At 41.7% G+C, this 17866-nt stretch overlaps 1 protein-coding gene across 3 annotated transcripts in view; it reads left to right on the forward strand.

Moving 5' to 3' along the window:
- Degs1l1 (delta(4)-desaturase, sphingolipid 1 like 1) overlaps positions 1-16399 on the forward strand; it is a 47255-nt gene extending 30856 nt beyond the window's left edge. For 2 of the 3 annotated variants that reach the window (XM_039091476.2, XM_063272770.1), the window contains one exon: positions 9264-11701. In XM_039091476.2, the coding sequence (XP_038947404.2) occupies positions 9290-10057 (768 nt within the window). In that variant the 5' untranslated portion in view covers positions 9264-9289 and the 3' untranslated portion in view covers positions 10058-11701. Of the gene's footprint in view, positions 1-9263; positions 11702-13892 lie in introns of those variants that run through there. The other variant, XM_039091475.2, reaches the window with a different exon arrangement.
- The last annotated feature ends 1467 nt before the right edge of the window (positions 16400-17866 follow it).

The following is a 17866-nucleotide window of genomic DNA, read 5'->3' on the forward strand; positions in this document are numbered from 1 at the left end:
GGGAGTCACGGTGTGTACCACTGCCCCTGGCTTGATGGTGGTTGTTTTGGAGACAAAGTCTCACTGTGTTGCTTTAGCTGACCTTGAAGTTACTGAGTCCAAGCTGGACTCGGACTCAGAGAAATATGGCTGCCTCTGCCTCCCCAGTGTTGGGACTGAGGGATTTTTTTTTCTTAACGAAATCATTTGAAGTGGGAAGACCCACTTTTAATATGGGTCTTTTGGGTGGAAAGATCCACCTTGAGTCTGGGACATACCTTCTGCTGACAGCCTATGTAGAAGACATGGATGAAGGAAGCTTTTGCTTCTTGCTTTCGCCCCTGATAGCAAGTCCATTCCTTCACTGGCCTTAGAGCCTTCTTCTTCAGGATCCCAACGTGCACTGAAGACCAGCTGAACACCAAGTTGTTCTTTAACTGAACAACTACTGGGTCCTTGGTCCTTCCATTGGCATAGACAGCATTGTTGGACTGGTGGGACCACCATCTGTAAAGCATTCTAATAAATCTCCTTTCTACACACACACACACACACACACACACACACACACACACACACACACAATACTGGCTCTGTTCCTCTACAGAACCCTGGATAATAAAGTACCCATTTTCAGTGTATAGAATTTGCTTATGTATTTATATTGGTGTTGAGTATTGTCCCTGGACACTACTGTACGCTGGGCCACCTTTCTGTGCTATTTTAGTTCCGTTTGACCATCAGCATTTCTGTCGCCACCACAATCAAGGCTCGAAGCCTCACATTGTGTTAAAGTTTTGTTTAGAATCACCACTCCTCCTTGCATAGCCCAACTGAAAGATAAGATGCTTGTTTTCAGTTATTGTGTGAGTTGGGGGGGTTCTTTATCCATATAGGAGCAAAAGGACATCAGCACAGTATTTTGTCCTTTCTTTTTATATCAAGAAATCAGCATGCTTTAATACTGCTTTCATACTGCTATTTCCCCTAGCAGCCTGGGCTGTGTGTAAGATCTTTCTACAAACAACAGACAACAAGGCCCTTAGCTCATCCAGTAGCTCTCTGGTATTCTACAGCAGGGACACATCTCATTTAGATTTGCATTAGCTTCTGTTCATTTTCTTCCCTTTCCCCTTCCCATGCCTCACCCCAACGTCTCCCTCACCACCCCCCCAGTAGTTTCTTCTGTGTCCATATCACATGTGTTCCACCATTCCCTCATTTCCCTTCCCTCCACTCCTCACTTAAAGTTTGCCCTCTTATGGCACCCTATGTAGTTTCAAGACCTACCCCCCACACCACCCCATATATATGTATATGTACATATACATATATGTTGTTATATATGTCATATATATGCATTTATAACAACTAAATCTAGGGGCTTGAGAAAGTGGCTCAGTGGGGTAAGAGGAGCAGGGAAACAGGCACAAATCTGAACTTTCCAGTTAGTCTAGCACACTGGTGAGTTCCAGGCTCAGTATGAGGCTCAGAAAACCAAGATGGAGAGTCAGTCATAGAAAAGGACATTGAACTCTGAACTCCACAAGCCTATAGGCACACATGGCCAATGAACTAAAATTAAAAATAAATAAATAAATAAATAAAATCTAGGATCCACAGGAGAGAAAACCTGGTGGTGATGGCCATCCAATTGGGTCAACAGATTATTAAGAGAATGGCTTTGTTAGACAAGGCACACTTGACCTCACAAATGCAAAGAGAATCAATCATTGTACCAACAATATTCACTGGTACCCTTATGACATTTTAATACAATTTAGTCACCAATCTTCACCACCAGGACATTGCCTGTGCTCTTGATGAATGAAAGCTGAAATGAAAGGAGGACATGACCATCCCTAAAGGATGGAGAATGTTTTTAATTGTGGATATAAGGGAGAAAGCAGGCAGAGGGGAGTCCAGACTGGATGGGGCTGGCGGACCAAACCAGACCATGAGAGGAGAGAGGGAAAGGGGAGGGAGAGAAGAGCCCAGTCCCAGAGGAGCCACAGGTATCGAGTGAGACTTGTTCTGGGTTTCAGACCTAACAGTCAGGAAGTGTTCTGACTGTTTCAGAAGCCCCAGTCTGAGGTCATTCAACTCCATGTCTTCTGGGCCCATTAGTGAAGGAACATGCTGGCACTCAGACTGTGGAAGGAAAGCAGCTCACTTCATGGTGGCTAAGAAGCTGAAAGACAGAGGAGGACTCTCTCCACGTGACATACTCCCTCCAACGAAGCATGTCTTGCTGTTCTAAAATGTTTTGTTTTACCAAACAAAGACTCAGGGACCAGATACTGGGGTGAAAGCTTGCTACTCAGAGAGGCAGAGAGAACAGCTGACCTTCCCTCTCAGCCAATGTCCTGGAAGGAAAGAGCAGTTCTCCTTCTCCACACTGTCTTAGAAACCCTTCGAACTGAATGTCCCACCTTTCTACTTCCTGTGCATCTGTCTCTGTCTCTGTCTCTCTCTGTTTCTGTCTCTGTCCCTATCTCTATCTCTAACTCTTGACTTCCTCTCACTCAATATTTTTTTCCTGGGTTCACTCCCTGTAAACTGGCTGTATGCTCTGCCTTTTGACCTATCTTTGACTTTATTTAATCCTGTTTATAATTAACAGAAAGCTCTTGGATTAAAGGTGTGTTCTAGGGCTCCTACACACCACAACTAGAAACAGGCTTTTCTAGTACACAATCTCATAATGTGATCAAATATTCTGTAACATTTCCCCCTTTTTGTCTAAATTTAAAACTCTCTAACATCAGTAGACTACATGCTGTCTGGTAAGAATTACATTCCCGATGTCCAATCCATCCATTCATGTTTGAGAGCCTTGGAGAAAATACTGTGCTTCTTATCCTATCTTGATGAGTCTAAAGCTCTGTACCTAAACCACTTTCTAGCATAACTTTCATTTATCAACCTAAAAACATATTTTTAGACCTTAAAACATTTTTAAAAAAAATCCCAAACAACTTAAGCTTAAGTGTGAGTCTATAACTCTCTAGCCTTCAACCCCTTCAGAGACCTGAGAAGGGGTTCAGGAATCATCACACAGACCATGCAAACACTAATCTCAGTTAAGCAAGAAGAGTTAATTGAGTACACCTCTTCGTATTGGACATTCAGGACCAAGAAAATGTCTCAGAAGCCTAACTGTGGTACCAGCCTGCTCTCAGGATAGGCTTCTTATAGGAAAAACCAGATTCAAAAGTTCAAAGGGCAAGGAGGGGAGCAGTTGGGTTACTAGGCAAAGTATCGTCAGCTAACCTTTAAGCTGACCGGTCCAGAGTAAGGTAAGGGGGGTGTGCTGGATGGGTGGTGAACAGGGGAATTTCAGGAGATAACAGAGATGAGTGCTACAGTCATACCTTTTGGGACTTATTAGTAAATTCTTCAGTGTCAGCCATTAAAAGCCAGTGAGATCATACATAGGTGCAGGAAGGGCTGTGTGGTGGTCAGCTCTGCCTCAAGATATTTCAGACATAACACTTCATACTGAGCTTTGATTAGATGGGTCCTACGTAAGGCTTCGTGGAATTTCTTATTAGCAAACCTTATACAGAACGGTCAGAATTTATAGAACAGGGGATGGTGATATGGCTCAGTGGTTAAGAGCACCGACTGCTCTTCCAGAGGTCCTGAGTTCAATTCCCGGCAACCACATGGTGGCTCACAAGCACCTCTAATGGATCTGATGCCCTCCTCTGGTGTGTCTGAAGACAGCGACTGTATATTCATATACATAGAATAAATAAATCTTTAAAAAAAGAATTTACAGAACAAAACAGGGTATGTGGTCGGCATGACCCTGCTGTGAGTCAAGTTATTTCTCTGTGTCAGTGGCTGGCAGGCATGTTGTTACAGCAACACTATGAAATAGCTGGCAGGCATGGAACAAAATGGCTACAGCTATTCTGGGGGGGGGGGGGTTCAGACCATAACACTGCAGAGCAAGCGCCTTTCAAAACTGTAGAAACGGTAGAGACTGCGGGCTTCCCGGACAGTCACCCACGAGTCCTCTGCAACACTGAAAAGCTTCCATGTTTTTATCCGACTGGCCCAGAATATCTGAGGAATTTTTCTGTGAAGCAGGAATTATGAAGGTCTTGCCTATCTTGTCCTGACAGAGTTTGTCAGCCAACATTTTTCATGTCCTGCTTATCCAGAGCATGGACAACAAACTGGTAGCAGTTGAGACAAGGGTGGTACTTTGCCCCGTGGCTGGCTTTGCTACATTTGAAGCAAATTCCATACAGAGGTTCTTAAATGCCCACTCTCTTCTTTGAAGTAGTATAGGGGTGCTGCCAGGAACAGACATGTTTCATTGTCAAAAAAGCCTTAAATTAATAAAGCATCTTTGCCATATTCTGTGGATCTCTGAGGATTTTGAAGACCATCTATTTATCTATAATATATTGGAATGGGCAAACATTGCTTCTTTCTAGATGCTAACTACCTGCTCAGTCTCAGAAACATTTCTGTAATAAACCAGATTAGCATGTAACACGCCCATGGTTTGATTGTCTAACTATTAACTTGTGTTTCCTAACTATCCTAAACAATTTGTAAGAGCAGCTTTAAAAGCATTACACTGCGTTTTAAAGAATTAAGTAGATACAATACCTTTAGAAAGTTGATACATAATAAACTGTAACAAAATATAACTTCGATTTTGCATCAATATACAAAGATCTGTGCCAATGTAACAAAATGAAACCCTAATTCTGTATCAGTATACAAAGACCCATACCAATGTAAGATTTTTGGCTAGTAGTGTCTCTATAGTTTAATAATCTATCCTTTTACTCCCATTATTCCTATATTATTCCTACATCCCTTTCTTGTCTAAATAAAAAGGAAAGATTTTAACTTTAACATAGTAAAACTTTTGCAATAATGAAGCTACTTCTGTCAAGCTTTTCACGATATCCGACTTGGTTATTTTGACAGTTTTAGGATTAAGTATTTTGAGTTCAGAGTTCTGTAAAGTGTATCAGTCCCGTACAAACTCAGCAATGTGAATGTCTCGAGCAGTTTGTAGCCCAAAGCTGATCTTTGGGTGGTGTTTGTCAGCTTAGTGGCAATCATGGCTGGGTAAAACACAGCAGTGAACCCAACGGTGTCCACTGTTTGTGCAGAACCTGGTGGCAGAAGAGGCATGGGGCAGTTTTGCCCAGTGTTTGGTGTCACCACAATCTTCTTGGGGACCTCACAGGTTACTGTTGGGAATGGTAGGAAAACTTAAACATTTAAAATGCCACAGTCAGCAGATCCAGAAAGGTTTGAGATTGAGCAGATCCACAATGCATTTAGCACATCCGAGGCACACGAACTTTGTTCCTAGTTACCTGATTCAGATTCAAACCTGAAAACACCCACAGGAAGCTAGACGAAGCGTATTTCTATAATTAGTTAATATTCTGTATGACCACTAGTATCATGGTAGAAAGTGTGTATGTATATAATCATCGTATCCATTTTTAGATATTTTTACCTTAAGAAAGGCTTGGAGAGTCAAATGAAAACCAAATGATTGTGAGATTTCTGGCGATAAACTAGTCTTTCTATTTTTGCTTCTGTCCCACACCAGGTGGTTCTTCTGATATGAGACAACAATTTTGGATTTCTCTTTAACAAGCACGTGTAGGTTTAGATAAGGAGAGAGCCACTCTTCCAACCCCCAAAGCCAACTTTCTGCAGAGGGCAGCAGTACCACTTCCGGCTGCAGGGGGCAGCAGTACCACTTGGCCAATTTACTCTTTTTCTTGGGACATTTTGTCTTGATGGCTTGTCCTTTTTCTTCAGATGTTTCACTTGCCTGGTGGTCTCCAGATTCCTAAGGTGGATCCTTCTATTCTCCTAGAAAGATAAAAGCAAAACCCTATCCCAACTGCCTACCTCTGGGGAAGGAGGTGTCTTTTTGGGGCAGGTTGTATCTTTCCTAGGGCAAAATGTCTGTCTGTCTGTCTGTCTGTCTCCCTCTCCCTCTCCCCCTTCCCCCTCTCTCTCCCTCCTTCTCTCTCTCTCTCTCTCTCTCTCTCTCTCTCTCTCTATATATATATATATATATATATATATATATATATATATATATATAGTGTGTGTGTGTGTGTGTGTGTGTGTGTACAGTTAAGAGTTAAGAGTTCAAAGTTTCTCTCTGGACATTCTTTTTTTTTTTTAAAGATTTTATTTATTGTATATGAGTACACTGTAGCTGTCTTCAGACACAGCAGAAGAGGGCATCAGATCTCATTACAGATGGTTGTGAGCCCCCATGTGGTTGCTGGGATTTGAACTCAGGACCTCAGGAAGAATAGTCGGTGCTCTTAACCACTGAGCCATCTCTCCAGCCCCCTCTCTGGACATTCTTTTGTTTTGTTTCTTTTGTTTCATCAGCAGCACTGACTCTGTAGTCTGTCACTTTCAGTTGGCCCTCCATCAGCTATCAGCATGATCCTAATTGCCAGTGCCCAACTCCTTTTTGCTGCCTGCCTCAGTTTATCCTGAGATGTCAAATCTGGCCTTCAACCATGTGGTTGACAGAGACTTAGAGTGTTGGTCACAGTAGGACCTGACAGAGCCAAGGACAGACATACATCCTCTGCCTGCCCTTGCCAGACACATGCTCATCCTACATTTCATGGAATCTTTATTGTTAAATGCCAGGAGCCAGCCCCAGTTGGGGGGCGGGTTCTTAGCCAAGAGGAGGACTACAAAGGGGCCACACGTTTGAATTTGTACCGTTTCTGAATCTCAAAAATAAATAGCAAAGAAAGAGAAACTAAAATCAACCCCACACCCTACAATAGATTAAAGGGTTAAATAGTAGGATGTGGCAGTCACATATGCTTGTAATCCCAGCACTGGAGGCAGAGAGAGGCAGGCATGTGTCTGAGTTTGAGGCTAGCCCTGATCTATAGAGTCATAGGACTGCCAAGGCTACACAAATACACCCTATCTTAAAAAGAAGAAAACAATTAGATTGTTCAGAATAATCTTCACTAATGAACTAATAGACTCTAGGAATGAAAAAGAAAATGAAGACACACAAAATGCTCCATATGCACCCTGAAAATATACTCTTATCACACTGTACAAAAGTCAGCTTAAAATGAACCAAATAGCTGAACTTAAGATTTGATATTGCTGGAATAAAACCCACTCAAGATATCAGCAGTGAGGTCTAGTGGCTCAGTGGTTAAGAGCACTGATTGCTCTTCCAGAGGTCCTGAGTTCAAATCCCAGCAACCACATGGTGGCTCACAACCATCTGTAATGGGATCTGATGCCCTCTTCTGGCGTGTCTGAGAACAGCTACAGTGTACTCGTATACATTAAACAAAGAATATTTTTAAAAAGATGTCAGCAATGAATGAGCAGACAGCCCAAAGGCAAACACAAGGCAGACTCATGAATGAGCTTCTACCAACTGCGAAAGCTTCTGCACAGCAAAGGGGATGACAACAACAGTGTAGAGACAATGTACAGAAGGAGAACATGTTTGCCCGTTGGTCATTGGACAGAAATCTAACATCCGGAATACATAAGGATTTCTTAAAAACTGCAAGCCCACAAGAAATCCAAGATTGAAAGGAGTTTGTGGTCTGAAGAGCGGTTCTCAATAATGAACTACAAATGACAAAGATGTGTATGATAAATGTCAGCATCCTTAGCCATGAAGAGGCATGCTTGCCCCTTCCTATGGGGGCCATAAACTATACACTTGGCTATAGAGGCCAATATGGATTTTCTAAAAACTAATTCTAAAAAGAAATTGTGGTTCCCCCCCATAATAATCTCACAACAGATCTACCATGTAATCCTCTCCCCTCTTCCTGCTACACTTCCAGAGTGAGTGCAGTCAGCGTGCAAATGAGAAACCTGCACATTCGCATGTGTTGTGGCACTCACAACAGCTAGGGTGTGGAGACAGCTGATGTGACCGTCAATGAACAGGCAGCATGACAGCAAGTGTAAAGAGGCAATGGTGTGTTTATACAAGAGTGTATTGTTGACCTATGACAAATAAGAACGAAGCAGCCTTAGAGACATAGCTCAGTCAGTGCAGTGCTTACGGTGGTGACCTAAATTCAGATCCCCAGCTCCTAGATGAAAGCCAGGCACAATGGCCCAGAACAGTAATCCTGGCACATGGGCAGCAAAGACAGGAAGGAGCTTATTATTGTGGCTTAGAGCTGTGGCCTGAGCATTCCAGCAATGGTTGTCTCCTGATGGAAACGCCAAGGATCCAATAGGTATTCCGTTAGAGAGTCTGAATGTCTCGGCAGTCACACTCTGGAGCTGAAGTCCCAGAGACATCCTAGCGAGCATCAGGTCTTCTCTCTACACTGGAATACCAAAGAGGTAGGGCCTAATGCCAGCAAAGAAGTGCCTCACCACAGGGTAGATGAACTTGCCAGTGAGAGTGAGGGGAAGCAGGCAAAAGGCAAAAAGCTTGCTTTCTCTGTATCCTTTTATGTGGGTTGCGACCAGTACATTTGCCTCTGATTTAGGATGGGTCTTGCACCTCATGTAATCCAACCAAGAGAAGTCCCTCACCGGTGTGCTCATCTGTCTGGATTTAAGTTAATTCCACAGGTAATCAATCTGAGAACCAAGATTAGCTGGAGAAATATCTGCTCAGACAGTTTTACAATTTTTTTTTAAAAAAAGATTTATTTATTTGTATGAGGTAGCTGTCTTCATACACACCAGAAGAGGGCATCAGATCTCATTACAGATGGTTGTGAGCCCCCACGTGGTTGCTGGGAATTGAACTCGGGACGTCTAGAAGAGCAGTCAGTGCTCTAACCACCGAGCCATCTCTCCATCCCACAGCTTTAGACTTTTAAAGTTGGATTACTTCTTATTTGTGCAAGCTTTAAAAGTTCCTATACAGTCTACAGAAAGGTTCCTCGTCAACAGTTGTTCCTTTTTCAGTGACATTATTGGCAGAAGAGGAGATTCATATGCAGTTAAACTTCTTCTTTTATCAAATCCTTTGTGTGTCTTAAAACCCACTGAGGCCATGAGGGTTAACTTGAACATTGTCTTTTGAGATTTGGGGTTTTATCGTTAGGTCTTTGACCCAGTTTCCGTTAATGGCTGTGCATGCTTGAAGGAAGATGCTTTTGTGGCAAGTTCTCTTACCCACTCACTGGGCCATCTCCCAACTCCTTTAATGATGGTTTCTTCAATGTGTTCATGTAAATATACTTGATGGTGATTATAGTTACACTAATCTCCACTTACTATTCTTGTATTTTCTTTTCTTACAGCGAAGTATCCAGAGATAAAATCCTTGATGAAGCCCGACCGTAACCTGATCTGGATCGTAACCGCAATAGTTCTTACCCAGTTGGCTTCACTTTACTTAGTCAAAGACTTGGACTGGAAGCGGCTCATATTTTGTGCCTATGTATTTGGTGGCTCTATTAACCACTCACTAATTTTAGGTTCTCCTGAGATCTGTCATAATTTCCCCTTCGGCCACCACAGGGCCCTGTGGAACCGCTGGTTTAGAATATTTGCGAACCTCCCTATCGGGGTTCTGTATTCGATTTCCTTTAAGAGGTACCACATGGATCATCACCGGTACCTTGGGGCGGACGGCATCGATGTGGGTGTTCCTCGTGATCTTGAGGGCTGGTTCTTCTGCACCACTTTCAGGAGGCTGGTCTGGGTTGCTTTCCAACCACTCTTTATTACTTTTCGGCCTCTATTTATCAACCCCAAACCAATTTCTGACCTGGAAACCATCAATGCTGTTGCTCAGATCGCTTTTGACCTGATAGTTTACTCTGTTTTCGGAATTAAATCTTTAGTCTACATGCTGGCATCCTCCATGCTTGGTCTGGGTTTGCACCCAATTTCTGGCAATCTTATAGGGGACCATTGCCTCTTCTTAAAGGAACACAAGACATTCTACTATGGGCCTCTGAACTTACTCACCTTCAATGTGGGCTATCCCACCGAACACCATGACTTCCCCAACATTCCTGGAAAAGACCTGCCCTTGGTAAGTATAAAGGGTTTGGTAAATATTTTCATTTCCAATAGCTATATAATCTAAATTAGTCTCCAGTTGCTCATTGATTGAGGGAAGTTGGTACATTTTAGTAACCAAAACTGCTCATCAAAATGAAAATCAACGCACAATATCATCTGATATCTGACAGGCTAGTTTGACCAAGGATACGATCTTTCAGATCCTTCAACTCAGGTTCAGAAGTATTGGCAGATGTGTAAAATTTGTTAAGAAGTAAAATGACTCTGTCTTAACTACTGTTCTATTGCTGTGAAGAGACACCATGACCAAGGCAACTTAAAAAAAGAAAGCATTCAATGGGGTACTTGATACAGCTTCAAGGGTTAGCCCATAATCATCATGGCAGGGAGCATGGTGCTGGGTGAGACTGGACCTAGCATGTGCTTATGAAACCTCAATCCCACCCCCAGGGACACACCTTCTAGAACACAGCCATACCTCCTAATCCTTCATAAGGGGACCCTTTTCAATCTGAGGTGGAGGAGGTCTCATCACTGTTGAAACGGTGGGCTTTGCTAAGATGGCGTGCTGGCTTATGAAATGCTATTATTACTGCTTCGTGATAACGCAGCACACAATCACATGGTGTGAGTTGATTTGTCCATGAGAACTGTGAACTCCTAAGTAAGTTTTCTGGAAACCGGGTAGACATCTGCTTGCAATGCTCTATTGTGTTCCCGGCAGGGGCCGTCACTTCTCCCTTGCACAGACTTGTAGAATGTATTTTCAGTGCTCAGTACTTTGTAGAGTGACACCTTTGGAATATTGAGGGATGAGATACGAATGTTAACTTCTCTGGAACTCATGCATGCTGCCTGCAACCTAATCCCCATGGGTTCCACGAGGAGAAGAAAGAAGGCGTCTGCGTCTTATGCAGATGGGCATCACAGAGGGTAACGGTGTTACAGCTAATTGTCATGGGTACCTGTGTCACGCTTTCAAACTGGGGAAGGGTGTATGAGAGCTAGTGATGATTCTTCCAACTGTCCAATGGGGTTTACATTTTCACAATAAAGTAGTCGAGGGAAGAAGCAGGCACCTGTGTGACCACAACCTTGAGCATGTGTAATGTGACAGCCTCCAATGCCTTGGTATCAGTCTTCTGCCCTCAATCTCTAGAGTGGTTTTTGTTGACCTCTGCTGTGACTTGCCAGGTGAATTTTCATTTTTTTAAGGATTGATTTTTTTTTGTGCATGTATGAATTCCTGCATGTACGTGTGGGGGCCACATGCATAGTAGAGGTTCAAGGAAAGCAGAAGAGGTGTCATACATCCTGGAACTGGAGTTATAGGCCTTTGTGAGCTGTCACATGAGCTCCGAGAACTGAACTCAGGCCATCTCTCTAGCCTAGAATTTTAATTATTTTTTAAGTATGTCTACCAAGAGACAAAGTTGGTAATATTTTGAACAAACAGATTTTTCCACCCTAAAGTGCATAGAAAAGAAGGTGAAACTTTCTCTAGCCCTCCGGATCCTGAAACTTTAGTCCAGTCCCGACATCTTGACTGATGGTACTCCCACAACTATGCAAGTCCCTCTTCCTTTATGCTTTCTTTTTATCTGAGCCAATCTTACAAACATCCCTAGATTTCACTAGTCTAGATTTCCTTGCTCTTTCTATGATTTAACAATTTCCTGGCATTTATTACATCAATTATAGTAGTCGCATTTGTGTAGCTATGAAATGATTGCTGGGGATGCAATAATAAAATGGGTATTCTGTTCCTTTGCTTGTTTGTGTTACTAGAGATGAAACCATAGCCTCGGGCATGCCAGGCAAACATGGTATCACTGAGCTACACTCCCAACTCGTATGACTTGTGATAGCTTTATTAAAGGGTAACTCAGACACAGTGCTGGACATGATGGCATACACTTCCAAATACAATACCTGGGAGGCAGAGGTAGGTAGGTCTCCAAGTTTGAGGCCAGCCTGGTCTACAGAGCTAATTTCAGGACAGCCAGGGCTACACAGAGAAATCCTGTCTGGGAAAAAAACAAAATACATATATCTGTATTTACACAAACGTGTGTGCGTGCATGTGTGTGTGTGTGCGTGTGTGTGTATGTGTGTGTGTGCGTGTGTGTGTGTGTGTGTGTGTTTTCAGGGTGTACATAAGTCGTACACAAAATTTGAAGTACCAATAATCAATTACAGAACATTTTTATACAATACAGTATCAGTTAAAAATGTTTTCAATTCCAGTTTAACATTTTTAATAACTCAGTTATTTGAGTTAAATTTGCTGTTCACAAAACTCTTGAAGTATTTACATTTTGAGTGTGTGTGTGCGTATTTCATGGTGTGTATGTTGGGGGGGGGTCAAAAGACAGTTTTCCAGACTTGGTTCTCTTCTTCCACAACGTGGATCCTGGGGATTAGATTCAGACCTGCGGGATTGGCAGTAAGTACCTTTGACTGCTCAGTGATCTCATAACTCACACTTAAACATGCGTTTCCCCTGTTCTTACAACTCCATAAAGTACACAGACACCCAGAGATTACGGCAGCCTCTGAATTGTATTGGACAAATTGCTTATAAATTTTCTAAGATTATAATGTTAGAATGTATTCATTTTTAACCGTATGCCCTTTAGATGTTTATAATTTATCGTCATTTGTATCATTCTGGTTGCTAATATACTTTCAGTCTTTTTTTTTTTGTTTTGTTTTTTTTGGTTTTTTTTTTTTTGTTTTCCGGAGCTGGGGACCGAACCCAAGGCCTTGCGCTTGCTAGGCAAGCGCTCTACCACTGAGCTAAATCCCCAACCCCCATACTTTCAGTCTTAATTAATATCTTAAATGCTTATCCAGGCTCTGACTAGCTCCGTCAGTCTACAGTTCTGGAACACTAATGGCTTTATTTATTTATTTATTTATTTATCTATCTATCTATCTAACTTTTTATTGATTCTTTGTGAATTTCACGTCATGCACCCCAGTCCCACTCTTGTTCCCATCCCTTGAAATCCATGCTCTGTCCTTGTAACCTCCCCCACAGAAGAAAAAAACCCATCTCACTCTGAAATCAGTAGTGTGTCACAGTACGCCCCACAGTGTGGGACCCCTTTGCCCACACTTCTGTGCTTGCAGATGTTTATTGCAATGAGTTACTGGTCTGTTGGGAGGCCTTATGCTACGCTATCAATATTGGATCCTCACTGGGACTCCTCTTGCATACCCTGTTGTTGCCCTGTGTCATGGAGATCCTGCAGCTTTGGAACTGTAGGATTGGTCACTCCTGCTTCAACAGTTCACAGATGGGATAGATTTTGGGGTGGGTCACCTCAAAACCCTGGATCTGGACCTGGGTGGTCACTGAATTGGTCAGCCCTCAAGATCTCCTGTGCTCATACAATTAGTGTGAGCTTTTCAGCACTGCCCCAGATAGGTCACCCAATACTTCAGTGGACAAGCAATAGGGTCAGCTCTACTGTGCTACCCAGGTGAGGCACAGGGCCCTCTCACCCGAGTGGTACAGACAGTGAAGGACAGGACTAGCTCTCCAGTTCTCCTGACCCCAGGGCCATCTGATCCCAGGGCCATCTCTACCATCTGCAGCAGGTGGCAAGGGTCAGGGGTGGAGAGAGGGCATCGCTGCCTTACCACTGTAGTGCAGACACACATTGATGGCTTTCTGTTCTAGTTGCCAAGTGAACTGAATGCTGCTGGCTTTGCCATAAGTCCAGTGTGTAGTATGACAGAACTGTTAATGTGCATGATCTGTAGACCATCTTTATTCATGAAGAACTGCAGTGGTTTGGTTGTTTGTCCCTCTGTGTCAGACACTCACTTGTCATCTTGAGGCCTCAGTAATACTCACTGTGTTCCATTTTGCTTTGTTTTTTAAATTTCAGGTGAGGAAAATAGCGGCTGAATACTATGATAAACTCCCCCATCACATCTCCTGGGTCAAAGTGCTGTATGATTTTGTGATGGACAACACAATAAATCCCTATTCACCGAAGAAGATGCTTCCAGAAGGGAAATAGATTTCGCAGCAAACACTGTCAGAGCCAAAGCAAGTTCTGCAAAGATTTTTTAATTGCTGGTAATGTGGATTTCTTTTCCTTGCTAAAATTAAGAGCTGTCAGAAGCCATTTAGTAAAGGCTATGGCAAGCAGTTTTCTGGTGATGACCTACTGATTTGCGTGGCTGTAATGGGTGCACTCTGAGATGCAGGATCCTCAGAAACTTCACCCCAGAGTTGCTTCTTGCATCCAATATGCATTTCCTGCCAGTCTTTTGTAGCCTAATGATTCTTGGGCATCTACAAACCCTATTGGGCAGATTTTCTGCAGAATCCATACGAAGATGATACTGTCATGTAGTAATGCTGTGTAGATGAATTGATGACTTCATAATTCCTGATAATAACTTTATAGAACTCCTAAATTGATACAAGTAGCCTAAAATCCCCTATAAAACAAAAGCTGCAAATGGAGCTCTGTAAACCTTCATGTGTCACAGGCTAATTGCATTAGAGAAAGAAAATAGGCTTGGAACAAATTTACAGTGTAGGAGAACATCCCTTCAAGGTTAGGAATGAGGCCCCCTATCTGGTAACTAGGGGTCATAAACTGGGAATGGGAAATTTATTGTAGGTGCAAGGATAAAGCATAAATGATGGACTAGTATATACAAGTCTTCAAAATAATAAGACACAAGGCAGATGATATGTCTCTTGACAACTATGTTAACTTATGCTAATTAATGCCATAAAAATTATTGCTTTAAACTTTTAATGAATTTATGAAGCTAGTATCAGATACTGAATGTTTAGTCAGGTACAAAAATTAATGCTTTAAACTTTTAATGAACTTATGGATCTAGTAACATATAAGGAATGTTTAGTCAGGTACAAGCCTAATGGAAAGACATAAACAATTCTGTTGTAATTGCTTAAACCTTATTGATCTATCAACTTATGGAATGTAAAAATGTTTAGAAAACCATGTTATCAATTATGAGAAAGTATAAAAATATAAAAACTAAGAACAATAATAAAATGGCAGTGCAGCCTTCTTTAGCTTCATCCAATATGTGTATATCTATGATGTGTGCCTTTCTTCCTTTCTTCCTTTCTTCCTTTCTTTTTTCTTTCTTTCTCTCTCTCTTTCTTTCTTTCTTTCTTTCTTTCTTTCTTTCTTCTTTCTTTTTCTTTTTCTTTTTGTTTGTTTGTTTCTGTCTCATGAAGAGTTAAGGAACTCCTCCAAGCCTCTGGCCTGGTTAGTGAGAGGCCCAAGTCAAAGAGAACAGAACCCAGGTAATTAAGTTTCCTTTTTCCTACTGCTATCAGCAGGAGTTAATTGTCAGAAGCCAGCTGCTTTGGGCCCCAGAGATAGAAAGAGATAAATTGTCAAAAGTAAACAGCTTTTGGCTCTGATCACCCCTTTGCTGCCTTTCTTGAGGAACTGGATGGCACTATGGCCCCGACAAAGAGCAGTGATGCTCGGAAACTGCCCCAGAAGAATTTCACCCCCATGTCAAGAAGCTGTTCAGGTTTCCAGGCAGCCTGACTCTGTTACAGAGCTCAACTGGGGGCTTGTCCAATTACAATCCCAGAGAGGATGTCTATCCATGTCTGTCATTTTGCAAGAATATCATAAAACTACCTATTTCTACTCTATAATTTTTATCACAAATTTTACTTTTAAAATAGCTGGTGACCTAAGTTGTTAATCATAGTATATCAATATCTATTGCCCTTTTTTGTATTTTTTTATTACATATGGCTACCTGACTACTAGAAGAAATTTATTTTAAACCTTCCTTTCAAAAAGAGGTTGTTGTGTTTTGTTGTGTTTTGTTTTGTTGTGTTTTGTTTTTTTTTTAAGGTCAAGAGGTATGGTGGCACACACAGCACAGTCACAGCAACAAGAAGGCTACATAAGAGAATTGATGTGCTCAAGGGTTTGGAGCCATTAGCCAACACTCAGCTTCATTTTCCACCTGTGTAGACACTTACCCTAGCAACACCCCAGGTGGGCTGATGATGGGCAGTTGGTCTCCAGAGGCTGGTTGTTAGTCCAGCAGTCCAGATTACCTCAAAAGCATCACACAGGCCCTATGACATAAGGAAATATGATACAATGTAAGCAAATGTTTTCAAATTACTATCAGTCACAAGTGCCAGTTCTTAAAGTGTCAAGGCAGGCACAGACACTTGACTATGGAGTCCTCTGTAGGGTTGATGAATTCAATGAACTGTTCCAGTGTCACCCCCAAAGCACACTGGACTCCTTTCCAACCTTCTCATCCAGAGATATTACTACTATCATTCACTAGCTATTGATTTAATGTTCTCTAGCCCCCCAAACCTAGCAAGGGCAGGGCTAATTACTTGATAAATTCAATGAAATCATCAGAGGGTTTACTTGAAAATTATATAAAACTAACAGCCAAAGGCTGGGACGATTTTCTATAACCTTCAGGTCAATGTAGTATACTAGAAGAAATGGACATTTAAAAATCATTTATGAAACACACTCATATGAAACATTTATGTTGTAAATCCAAAACACAAACACGTTTATTCTGTAGGTTCCTTATCAGACATTGTGTGGCTCTTTGACCCTCTCCCAGAGTGATGCTGAAAGTTTGCATGGCTCGTGAAACTATCAAGGACCTGAGGAGCCTTGAGAGGCCCAACCAGTGGACTGTAGACAATGCTGGAAAGTAAACTTCAGTAGTGTAGCTGCCTGCAAGATCTACTAACAGTTTTCCTAACTGGTCACCAATGGTGGTTAGGGCTTTGGGCATTTCAGGTGCTAAGAGTTATCCATGTAAGTAATGCCAGTAAATTCATTGCTTTACCAAGCTAGACTCATTTATTTGATGTGCCATTGGTACCTCTGTCTGGAATGCTACATAAAGACGTCTCAGGACAACACAGCACCAAGCATTGCACATGGCAGTAAGGATACAAAGTGTGGTCCTAAATAAAGGGTTCTATGCTTTGTCTTTGTGAGATGCTGTCCCTACTCGGCATCATTTAACTGTCAGGAGACATAATGGGACAAGCTGATAACTAGCAGGTGATCTTACTGAGAAGGTCTGCTTCAGATTATTTTATAATCTGCAACAGGCTTGCCCTTATAAGGCAAAGCTGAAAGGAAATTCATTTAAGGAAAGATTCTTACTATTAAAATGCTTTTCTTGTTATGATTAAACACATATAAAAATCACTAAGTAATAGCCCATCCCTTTGAAGCAGATCTCTGCTGATCCATGAAGATGTCTTGTCTTGTAGTGATGCTATATAGACAAATAGATGACTTCTTAATTCTTAATGATGATCCTATAAGGATTCCTAAATTATATCAGTGATTTTTAAGCTCATTTACAGTGGGACTGCTATTAGGTCCTCTTCTGATAGCCAAAACTGCAATGAGAACTCTGCCAGTCTCCCAGTTAATTACCAGTTACCAGTTAATTGCTCTTAGATAGTAACCAGATTTTCTCGTACTCAGAGCACAATCCAAGAGGTTGTAAAACAATTAACCAAAGGTGAAAAAAAGGGAAGTAAAGATTTATTATAGGTGCTAGGACAGAGGATAAAATATTGACTGAGTTTATCTATACAAAACTTCACTAATCACTTAGTTATGGTTTTAAACCTTCAGTGAACCTATGGAGCTGAGATAAGTGGTGGATGTTTAGCCAGATAATTACTCCTAGTGGATATGCATGTAAACATCCTCTGTTGTAAACTTCTATTTCAATTTATGATTTGATTTTTTGCGTGAACTTGTGATGAACTTTGTAACATGTGATCATGTACTTTGAAAGATGTGTAAGTACTGAGGACAAAAAGGAGAAAGGAATATTT

The sequence above is a fragment of the Rattus norvegicus genome, chromosome 13, assembly GCF_036323735.1.
Source record: "Rattus norvegicus strain BN/NHsdMcwi chromosome 13, GRCr8, whole genome shotgun sequence".
In the NCBI taxonomy this organism is placed as follows: domain Eukaryota; kingdom Metazoa; phylum Chordata; class Mammalia; order Rodentia; family Muridae; genus Rattus; species Rattus norvegicus.